This window comes from Littorina saxatilis, linkage group LG12, assembly GCF_037325665.1.
Source record: "Littorina saxatilis isolate snail1 linkage group LG12, US_GU_Lsax_2.0, whole genome shotgun sequence".
NCBI classification, from domain to species: domain Eukaryota; kingdom Metazoa; phylum Mollusca; class Gastropoda; order Littorinimorpha; family Littorinidae; genus Littorina; species Littorina saxatilis.
The window spans coordinates 9,172,481-9,184,601 of NC_090256.1; the positions used below are offsets into that span (position 1 = coordinate 9,172,481).

The following is a 12,121-nucleotide window of genomic DNA, read 5'->3' on the forward strand; positions in this document are numbered from 1 at the left end:
TTTTGGTTTTTCTGTTCATCTTCCCAGATCCATTCCCAGTAACTCTTCCTTATCTTCTCCAGTGTTTTGCGTTTTTCTCCCTTCCTTCGTGTGGCGTCAATCCATATTCCCGTTACTATTTTTAGAAGGTCACTGTCCACAACGCTCAATCCATATTCCCGTTACTTTTTTTAGAAGTTTTCCTTCGTGTGGCGTCAATCGCGTACAGTGCGCCACTCACCCGGCGAAGCCGGCGTACGGTGCGCCATTCACCCGGCAAAGCCAGCGTACGGTGCGCCATTCACCCGGCGAAGCCGGGTATTCGGCTCTACTTCTTCCCGGCGAAGCCGGCTACCCGGCGAAGCGGGTATTCATCTATTTACTCTATATACAGTGGTGTCTGCGAAAAGCATTTGGACTGACCAGCAATGAGTGATGGAACATTGTTCGCGGGGAATCCTGAAAGGCACGTTTTAGAAGAAATAATAATGAAAGTGACAATAAAAGGGTTTTCTTTCAAGCGAGGTGTCCGCAATCTGCATGACAAAATATAGCTCTTAATTTATCTACATCGGTCGATCTTTAGCACCCGGTAGGGCATGTAGGGCGACCGCCCGACCACTTTTTCCGTAAAAAAAAAAAAAAGAGAGAGAGAGAGAGAGAGAGAGAGAGAGAGAGAGAGAGAGAGAGAGAGAGAGAGAGAGAGAGAGAGAGAGAGAGAGAGAGAGAGAGAGAGAGAGAGAGAGAGAGAGAGAGAGAGAGAGAGAGAGAGAGATCTACCAACAGAACACCCCACGTAGTATTCACGCGATGGCATAAGGTCGGTTTTTTTGTGTTTTTTGTGTGTGTGTGTTAGTCTTGGTCAACTGCTGGAATAGGATGACGTCTTATTTTGACGAGAACGTCACACGTGACGAGTTCCGTCAGGCCATAAAAGTATTGGCGCCAATTTAGTGAAAATTGCTTCTTCGTCCGTCTGCTCCCCTGAGAAACAATGGAGGTAAGAAATGTTTTGTTCTGTGTGTGAAGCTGGGGTCAGACTGAGGGGTGAGTGATTGTGTGTCAACCGTAAGTACGCCATAACAATTGAGTAACACAGTAACTTGTGGGGTTAACAGCCTGTCACATGAAACAACATGTAGAGAGAGAATTGAACAATGGACACAAGTGTGCATCCTGGTTGTGATGGATCGAAAACGCGCTAAAAATATTCTGACAAATCCCTCTACTGATTTTTTCAGTCATCACTCAGGCTGCCAATGTTGATGGCTGGACTTATCAATAAATTGCTTGTTTAGAAGTAAACCAGTTTGTCAATCCTTGCTTTTTAACACACTAGACAATAATGAAGACGAAAGTCATTTGAAGTAAGTGCTCATCACATTCAACGTATCGGAATTTAGATATAAATGTAAGTCGATTGATAATCACTGATACATTCACCAGCCCGTTGTTTGGTGGAGGATGGAAAGATGATTAGATGGAACTGAGCTCAGAAGGCACGAAATCGCATCATGTTTTCTTTCTTTTTTAGACCATTACAAGGGGACGGGAAGGGGGGGGGGGGGGGGGGGGCGGTAGTGTAAGCCCCATATTTCCTTAGCTATCTCAGCATTTTGTCTTCCATTTTTTTCCGCCCTACCACTTTTATTAGGTGTGCTACGTCCCTGCTCTATTGAGAGCAGTCTGGCCCCTTGAAGAAATTACGCTTTTAAACTTTTAAATGCCCGTTGCGGAGTTCAGTCACTGAGAGCCTGTTATTACTTAAGCAATATCAAGACCATTTTCGCCCCTCGAAAATAAAACCTTCCTTCAGAGAGTTCGATGAGCTCCTATTCTGACAGCATGCGACATGAAGAGTCGTTTTCCCTGACGGTTTCTGGTGGCCGGCACGAAAACTAACGGACGTCCGGCAGGCCGGTGTTCTAGGAATGAATGATCATGTTTTCTCTGTGGGAGTCAGATGTCATTTCTCGCGTCCGTTTCAGAACAATCAAAGGCCAGAATTACGAGCGAAGTTGCCTATCTTGCAGTAAAGAGGGGGAAAGCAATAGGGCGTGATAACGTTAGCGACAATAACGTGTCTCCGCCGTGGTCAGAGAGACAGACAGCTTGTTGGACCAGTGGCAGTGAGTGGCCTTCATTGAAGTTCACTTACAGCGACGGGAGATAACCGCGTATTGTTGTGAAAAAAAGTACCGGATGGTGACCTCCCTTGCTGCGTGTGCGTTGCACTTCCGGCGCGGTAACCTCGAGGACAACAATAATGTCACAGAAAGCTGAAAGCGGCAATCCATCCACCACAGCCAAGAAAAATGTCTTCGAAACCAAAGCCCCTGGCTGGGCCAAGATGGAGTCTACGAGTGCCTTTCGTGCCATTAATTTTGAGCTCTTCGTTAAGCCGGTAAGTTTGTCAACATCAACATGATGGTTACGCCAATGAGACTTATGAGTCTATCGTTGCATCACTATTCTTTTTATTTCTAGACTATAGCCTATTAGCTGGTACGGGACGTAGTTGTGTTGTTTGTACCTGTAGTGTATTAAATCTACTTTTTGATTCATGGGTTTCCTACATGTGCAGCAGACGTACGCATACTTATCTTAAACATCCTTCACTGTGCCCTCTCTTTCTTCTTCTTCTTCTTCATATTAACGGCAATTATCCTCACTGATTGGTGCGCCTAATGTCCCTAGAGTGAAAGATAAAGTGGTTAGTGTACAGGTCTATGGAAATAAAAACAGGGGTGGGTTTTCTCATCCCCCATCCCCATTTGTGTACAGATTTATACGGCCTATCCTTCCTGGGCAGGAGAAACCTTTCATTTTCCTGATCCTCAACCTGTCATTTTAACCTTTGTTTTATTGCTGTAAGTGTAACACTGAATTGTGTAATTTTAATCAAGTTTTCTGGTTTGTCTTTGGGGTATTAAGAGAAGTTGTGAGAGTCTGCTTTGTGTGGAAACGGTATATAATATATATACATGTATGATATATATATTTTTCTTCTCATTTTTACATTTAGTCAAGTTATGACTAAATGTTTTAACATCGAGGGGGGAATCGAGACGAGGGTCGTGGTGTATGTGCGTGTGTCTGTGTGTGTGTGTGTGTGTGTGTGTGTGTGTAGAGCGATTCAGACCAAACTACTGGACCGATCTTTATGAAATTTGACATGAGAGTTCCTGGGTATGAAATCCCCGAACGTTTTTTTCATTTTTTTGATAAATGTCTTTGATGACGTCATATCCGGCTTTTCGTGAAAGTTGAGGCGGCACTGTCACGCCCTCATTTTTCAACCAAATTGGTTGAAATTTTGGTCAAGTAATCTTCGACGAAGCTCGGACTTCGGTATTGCATTTCAGCTTGGTGGCTTAAAAATTAATTAATGACTTTGGTCATTAAAAATCTGAAAATTGTAAAAAAAAAATAAAAATTTATAAAACGATCCAAATTTACGTTTATCTTATTTTCCATCATTTGCTGATTCCAAAAACATATAAATATGTTATATTTGGATTAAAAACAAGCTCTGAAAATTAAATATATAAAAATTATTATCAAAATGTTTTTTTCGAAATCAATTTAAAAACACTTTCATCTTATTCCTTGTCGGTTCCTGATTCCAAAAACATATAGATATGATATGTTTGGATTAAAAACACGCTCAGAAAGTTAAAACGAAGAGAGGTACAGAAAAGCGTGCTATCCTTCTCAGCGCAACGAATACCCCGCTCTTCTTGTCAATTCCACGGGCACTGCCTTTGCCACGGGCGGTGGAGTGACGATGCTACGAGTATACGGTCTTGCTGCGTTGCGTTGCGTTCAGTTTCATTCTGTGAGTTCGACAGCTACTTGACTAAATGTTGTATTTTCGCCTTACGCGACTTGTTCATTACTTTATTGTCCCATCGCTGGGAAATTCAGGTCGCTTCCTCCCAGTGGAAAGCTAGCAGCAACAGAGTCACGCTACCCAGGTGTCTGCGTGTTTAGGTGTATTCAGCCACCTGCACTTATGGCAGAATGACCAAGGTCTTTAACGTGCCATTGTGGTGACACGGGGGTGGGACATGGGTTCCGTCTCTGGGTCTGCACATAAAGTTGACCCGTGTCCGTCCCGGCCCGAATTCGAACCTGCGACCTTCCGATTACAAATCCAGTGCTCTACCAACTGAGCCACCGGGCCCCCATATATACGGAGTGGCTTGGGAACCGGGGAGTCAGCTCGAGAACCAGAAGTCACGGTATCTTACAAAATAGACATTCCTAGTTTTCCCTATCCTGGCAGGTATATGTTCTTACTCTTAGCTCAGGTGTTGGCGAACTACACTACGTTTCCTAATCCTAAGGTCGTAGGTTCGAGCCCTGCGATTGCTTTTCCATTTAAAAAGCAAAAACAAAATCTTGTTAACTTCTTTTATTCCTTTTTATTTTACACTCCTTTCTTTATTTTGCTCAATTCTTCTTTATTCCAAAGCATTTCAGTCGTCCAACTGACCGAGATTGCAACAACATTGCTCACAAGTCACTGGTCCCGAGGCTGCAGAAGCAGCATAATCAGTACATAAATCATTAACATGGAAACAAACAGGAAACATCAAATTCGTTTCAGTTATGGCAAAACATAATTCTGCTTCGAATCAAGTTACTTCGACTATTATGTCTCTGCTTCGACAGAATCTCTGACACATGCGAATAGTGCCGGATCTCTTGCTACGGTGAGTCGCTCAATCGTGATCATGCTGTTGCCGAAATACAAGTCTTTCTGAGTCTAAAACTGATCTCCATTAATCTTTCTCCAAAATGAGGCAAAGACCACAGTTATTTGAATTGAAATCTGAATGAACGACCCAACGGACCTAGAAAAAAAGGTAGCTAATGCGGAGAGTGCCTGTGAGCTTCCGAGCCTGGGGGCTCCTTTACTGACTCGCCGGTTAATACTCCAGCCACGGCCTATTTTAATTTATAAGTATTGAAAAAAAGAATCGCATAACAATTGAGTTCTGATTTTGACTACCCGCTGTAAAGAAATATATGATTGTGGGCTGCACTAGTGTGCATTTTTAAGCCATCATGACAAACGGAATTTAATTATTCAAATTATCTCAGTCTCTCACCTTTGCTAAAATTAAAAATAGTATTTTCGGGTACGAGCCAGATAAAACTGTTGATCAACTTATTTATATATATGCAACATCCTCAATTGAAATACTTTCTTTTCTCGCTTAATACTGTTATGTTACTCTATTAGTTTTCTTGGTTGTTTGACATATATTGTAAATTTAATGTTAATATGTATGTATTGTATGCTCATAATATATATACAGCAGTACCTGCGATGTGTGGACCCTCCCATGAGAGAACACCTCCCTTAAAGGACACCTTCTTTTGTCCCTTTTTATACTATCTCTACCAAAGTATACCTGCCATGACAGGCCACCTGCAATGTAGGGACACTTTTGGCTGGTCCCAAGGCTGTCCTTTCATCGCAGGTACCTCTGTATATATATATATATACTAGAGGAATACCCGGCTTCGCCGGGGTGAATCGCGAGACAGAGACAGACAGCGTGGCGGTTCACCACAATCACCTTTGAAGGCGAAGTCCTGTCAAACGGGATTGAGAATTTTAGAGCTTATTTCTTAGCCCTATATTATCTGCTGTGGCTTCTCAAATGCCAGAACATACAGACAGACAAAAACCGCTAGACCCCATCACAAACAGAACTCTACAATCCACAGGGTTTTGCCCACACACACACACACAAACACACACACACACAGAGAAGCCGTATATATATATGTATATCTATATCTATAAATATATAGAGATAGGTGAGAGTGTATTTTTCGCGTGGCTATAAATTGATTCGACCTTTTCACTTTGACAGTAAGAACAACTTACGGGTGCAAGGGAAGCGTTCTGGACAGCGCAGTGACATTCTAAAAATAGTAACTTAGAAACGGGAATATGGATTGAAGCCACACGAAGGCGCAAAATACTGGAGAAGATAAGGAAGAGTTACTGGGAATGGTGAATTCGCCGGGGTGAATCGCGAGACAGAGACAGACAGCGTGGCGGTTCACCACAATCACCTTTGAAGGCGAAGTCCTGTCAAACGGGATTGAGAATTTTAGAGCTTATTTCTTAGTCCTATATTATCTGCTGTGGCTTCTCAAATGCCAGAACATACAGACAGACAAAAGCCGCTAGACCCCATCACAAACAAAACTCTACAATCCACAGGTTTTTGCCCACACACACACACAAACACAGAGAAGCCGTATCTATATATGTATATCTATATCTATAAATATATAGAAATAGGTGACAGTGTATTTTTCGCGTCGCTATAAATTGATTCGACCTTTTCACTTTGACAGTAAGAACAACTTACGGGTGCAAGGGAAGCGTTCTGGACAGCGCAGTGACATTCTAAAAATAGTAACTTAGAAACGGGAATATGGATTGAAGCCACACGAAGGCGCAAAACACTGGAGAAGATAAGGAAGAGTTACTGGGAATGGTGAATTCGCCGGGGTGAATCGCGAGACAGAGACAGACAGCGTGGCGGTTCACCACAATCACCTTTGAAGGCGAAGTCCTGTCAAACGGGATTGAGAATTTTAGAGCTTATTTCTTAGCCCTATATTATCTGCTGTGGCTTCTCAAATGCCAGAACATACAGACAGACAAAAGCCGCTAGACCACATCACAAACAGAACTCTACAATACACAGGTTTTTGCCCACAAACACACACACACACAGAGAAGCCGTATATATATCTATATCTATAAATATATAGAGATAGGTGAGAGTGTATTTTTCGCGTGGCTATAAATTGATTCGACCTTTTCACTTTGACAGTAAGAACAACTTACGGGTGCAAGGGAAGCGTTGTGGACAGCGCAGTGACATTCTAAAAATAGTAACTTACAAACGGGAATATGGATTGAAGCCACACGAAGGAAGGGAGATAAACGCAAAACACTGGAGAAGATAAGGAAGAGTTACTTATAATGGTGAAATGAACACAAAAACCAAAATCGGTTCAGCGCTGCGCGCTGAGAGCACGTGTTGAAATATCTCATCGATGATATTGTGTACGGGGTGTAGCTGAATACGGTGTCCAAATTTGAAAAAGATCCACCGAGAACTTTGGCGTTGTGATGTGGTGTAGCGGCTTTGGTGTGTCGGTATGGGGGCCCGGGTAGCTGAGGTGGAACCAAAATCGGTTCAGCGCTGCGCGCTGAGAGCACGTGTTGAAATATCGACCAGGTTGTGTCCTGTCCCGGGTCTACCTGAATATGCCCACCAAATTTGAAGCAGATCCATCGAGAACTTTGGCCGTGCATCGCGAACTCACACAGACACACAGACAGATACACAGACAGACACAAGTCGTATATATATATATATATACTAGAGGAATACCCGGCTTCGCCGGGGTGAATCGCGAGACAGAGACAGACAGCGTGGCGGTTCATCACAATCACCTTTGCAGGCGAAGTCCTGTCAAACGGGATTGAGAATTTTAGAGCTTATTTCTTAGCCCTATATTATCTGTTGTGGCTTCTCAAATGCCAGAACATACAGACAGACAAAAGCCGCTAGACCCCATCACAAACAGAACTCTACAATCCACAGGTTTTTGCCCACACACACACACACAAACACACACACAGAGAAGCCGTATATATATATATGTATATCTATATTTATAAATATATAGAGATAGGTGAGAGTGTATTTTTCGCGTGGCTATAAATTGATTCGACCTTTTCACTTTGACAGTAAGAACAACTTACGGGTGCAAGGGAAGCGTTCTGGACAGCGCAGTGACATTCTAAAAATAGTAACTCAGAAACGGGAATTTGGGGTGAACGGCGCGAGACAGAGACAGACAGCGTGGCGGTTCACCACAATCACCTTTGAAGGCGAAGTCCTGTCAAACGGGATTGAGAATTTTAGAGCTTATTTCTTAGCCCTATATTATCTGCTGTGGCTTCTCACATGCCAGAACATGAACATGACAGACCAAAGCCGCTAGATCACATCACAAACAGAACTCTGTTGTGCCTTCTCAAATACCAGAACATACAGACAGACAAAAGCCGCTAGACCCCATCACAAACAGAACTCTACAATACACAGGTTTTTGCCCACACACACACACAAACACACACACACACAGAGAAGCCGTATATATATATGCATATCTGTATCTATAAATATATAGAGATAGGTGAGAGTGTATTTTTCGCGTGGCTATAAATTGATTCGACCTTTTCACTTTGACAGTAAGAACAACTTACGGGTGCAAGGGAAGCGTTGTGGACAGCGCAGTGGACAGCGCAGTGACATTCTAAAAATAGTAATAGTAACTTACAAACGGGAAAGCCACACGAAGGAAGGGAGATAAACGCCAAACACTGGAGAAGATAAGGAAGAGTTACTTATAATGGTGAAATGAACACAAAAACCAAAATCAGTTCAGCGCTGCGCGCTGAGAGCACGTGTTGAAATATCTCATCGATGATATTGTGTCCGGGGTGTAGCTGAATACGGTGTCCAAATTTGAAAAAGATCCAGCGAGAACTTTGGCGTTGTGATGTGGTGTAGCGGCTTTGGTGTGTCGGTATGGGGGCCCGGGTAGCTGAGGTGGAACCAAAATCGGTTCAGCGCTGCGCGCTGAGAGCACGTGTTGAAATATCTCATCGATGAGGTTGTGTCCAGGGTCTCTCTGAATAAGCCCACCAAATTTGAAGCAGATCCATCGAGAACTTTGGCCGTGCATGGCGAATACACAAATACACAGATACACAGACACACACACAGACACACACACAGACACAAGTCGTATATATATATATATATTATGAGCATGTTTTATTCCTTGTTAATCTTTTGTTGCTGTTACTTTTTTCAGAACAAGGTAGTGATGGCTGTGGGAGTGTCTGCTTTCCTGGGCAGCCTGGGGTACATCCTGTACATGAACCTGACAGACGATAAAAGCAAACCAACGTACGTTACATTGGATGCTGATGACGGTTTTTCCTCCAGACCACGAGTATCCAGATGGGAATGACTGATTTCATGCTACCGGGTGTGATATGGTGTGATATTTCAAGTGAAAGTTTTCGAGTTGACGACAGCAATTAAGGCTTCGAGTTTGGAGTTTACTGGTGTTGCTGAACTCTCAAGTCCACTGTGCAGTGCAGTGAACGGGATTTGCACTGACAGTTGTGGAGAGCCCTTGTGAGAAATGCATTGGAATGAAAAAGACAGCTGTGCAATGAACTTATAGTTAGAGACCTGGTCTCTCACCTTTGCTAAAATTAAAAATAGTATTTTCGGGTACGAGCCAGATAAAACTGTTGATCAACTTATTTATATAAAGCTGTGTAGATATGCATGCTGTTCTAACAAGTCAAATCTGTGCTATGCTTAATGGTTGTTTGCATCCAATACATGAACTGAAGAACGACTTGTGGCATGAGCAAATCAGTCTGTGACACTACTCCATGAAATGATAAGCTTGTGCCATGCAATGTATAAATGTTTTTGCTGCAAGTACTGCAAAACTGAGTGGATGAGTGTGTGGTAAATCTTGCATACATGTGTTTGCTTCAGTCATTGCCAGTTTTGTTATGAGGTTTTAGCTTACTCAGTTACTGATCTGCAGATACTGAAAAGGGCATTAAAATTTGGATCATTAAACACAGTAATGATAGGCTGGACTGCGACGGGCGCTGTGGTAAGACGTTGGCCTCCTAATCGGGAGGTCGTGAGTTCGAATCCCGCTCGCTGGTGGGTTAAGAGTGGAGATTTTTCCGATCTACCAGGTCAACTTGTGTGCAGACCTGCTAGTGACTTAACCCTCTTCGTGTGTACACGCAAGCACAAGACCAAGTACGCACGGAAAAGATCCTGTAATCCATGTCAGAGTTGGTGGTTTATAGAAACACGAAAATACCCAGCATGCCTCCCCTAAAATCGGCGTATGCTCTCTGAATGGCGGGGTAAAAACGCCCTAACCCTAACCCTGTAAAAATCCACTCGTGCTAAAAACACGAGTGAACGTGGGAATCTAAGCCCTGAACGAAGAAGAAAAAGAATAGGCTTGACTGCAAATTTATTTAAACGGGACACATTGTTAACAGTTATTTGGAAGGTTTTTTTGTTTCACATAAAGGAATAATGAAATAAATCAAATGTGTGATCTGAGAGCATTGTATGTAAAAAAGTCTTAAGTGTAAGCTGTGGACATTTACTACAATTGTTTTTTTGTCACCATACATGTATACACTTAATGTTGGCGAAGATTTAAGGCCATATATAGGACATGCAATCTTGCAGCTTAATTATTATGAAAAGGGCTTCAGCTGGAAACTGAAACATTTTCTAAGTTTCACAGATATACATGGTAAAGTGTAAATGCATAAGTTCCAGTAAAATTTGATTTTTAGTTACTGGAGAGTGGCTTTTTTGTATGCTGGTTGATCATGATGAGGTTGTTAAATTGATGTACACGGATGCGTCAGTGATAGCATTTCTGTGACAGCTTTCAGTGCATGTTATAAAGTACAAATAAGAACACACACAGTTATACAGGGCTCCCCAAACCCTGCATCACTGCGTCCTATATGCACTAAAAGCCAGAAACTCGTACTAGAAATTCATAGAGATCAGGGTCCCACAAGCCCCCCGCGGGTTAGAGGGAAGAATTTACCCGATGCTCCCCAGCATGTCGTAAGAAGCGACTAACGGATTCTGTTTCTCCTTTTACCCTTGTTAAGTGTTTCTTGTATAGAATATAGTCAATGTTTGTAAAGATTTTAGTCAAGCAGTATGTAAGAAATGTTAAGTCCTTTGTACTGGAAACTTGCATTCTCCCAGTAAGGTCATATATTGTACTACGTTGCAAGCCCCTGGAGCAATTTTTTGATTAGTGCTTTTGTGAACAAGAAACAATTAACAAGTGGCTCTATCCCATCCCCCCCCCCCCCCCCTTCCCCCGTCGCAATATAACCTTGAACGGTTGAAAACGACGTTAAACACCAAATAAAGAAAGAAAGAAAGGGTCCCACAACCCACTACTGAAAAGAGGGGGTCCTTGGACGCACTACGCGGTGTTGGCGCTGGTATTTTTTCAAACCGGTACACAAGCTTTTATGATGCAAACAGTCTAGAAAAAACCCGGTAGGCAGGTCATTGGAACCAGTAAGACTCCAACTGTTTTTATTGTTATACCAGCGAAAAAAACACGGTAGTTCTAAAAATCAACCGGTAGGTCGTACCGGCAGCCAATTTTGTTCCGGTATTTTCTCGTTTCAACCGTTAAATAACAGTAATTGCCGGTTAACGCCAATACTGACTACATATTCGTTATCATGTGTACCATCAGTACTGTTTTGAAAAAAAATTGCAAAAAAATGTAAACGGCTCAGACAGTTTCAAAATGTCGGTATTACATACTTTGCCATGCAGAGTTTTATGTGGGTGAGGAATGTGCCTACCGAAGGCAAGAACATCAACCTCCTTGTCTTCTGACCCTCTAAAGTGTCACTGAGTGAGTCCAAAGACCCCCTATAAATGAAAGTTTGGGGGTCCAGGGACCCTTCTAAGTTAAGCGTCCGTTGGGAGCCCTGGTTATATGATTTGTTTGTAACAAAATATGAGTGTGTGTTCAACTTGAAAATGTGATAGTCTTTCAGGAAACATGCAACCGAGATAAAGACTTAAAATGACATGAATTTGTTTGTTTTATTCAAGTACTAGTTTGTAGAGTTTGTGATGTGTTTCTGATGTATTATGCATGAATGTTTGTGTTTGCAACAGTTTGAAGAAGTGTTTGTGTGTGTACGTGTGTGTGCATGTGTTTTCATTGGACAATTTTTGAGTCACTTGAGAAAAAGTGACTCTATGTAATCGGTCAGTGTTAGTCTGTCCGACGGCCGGCCGGCCGTCCGTAGACACCACCTTAACGTTGGACTTTTCTCGGAAACTATCTAAGCGATCGGGCTCATATTTTGTTTAGTCGTGACCTCCAATGACCTCTACACTTTAACGAGGGTTTCGTTGACCTTTGACCTTTTTCAAGGTCACAGGTCAGCGTCAAAGGAAAAATTAGACATTTT

The 12,121-nt window shown here is 42.5% G+C and overlaps 1 protein-coding gene across 1 annotated transcript; it reads left to right on the forward strand.

Moving 5' to 3' along the window:
• Nucleotides 1-2,182: 2,182 nt before the first annotated feature.
• Nucleotides 2,183-11,733, forward strand: LOC138981210 (small integral membrane protein 8-like). Its single transcript, XM_070354057.1, has 2 exons — nt 2,183-2,383; nt 8,911-11,733. The coding sequence occupies exons 1-2, from the start codon at nt 2,246-2,248 to the stop codon at nt 9,067-9,069; spliced, it is 297 nt and encodes a 98-aa protein (XP_070210158.1). The 5' UTR covers nt 2,183-2,245; the 3' UTR covers nt 9,070-11,733.
• The last annotated feature ends 388 nt before the right edge of the window (nt 11,734-12,121 follow it).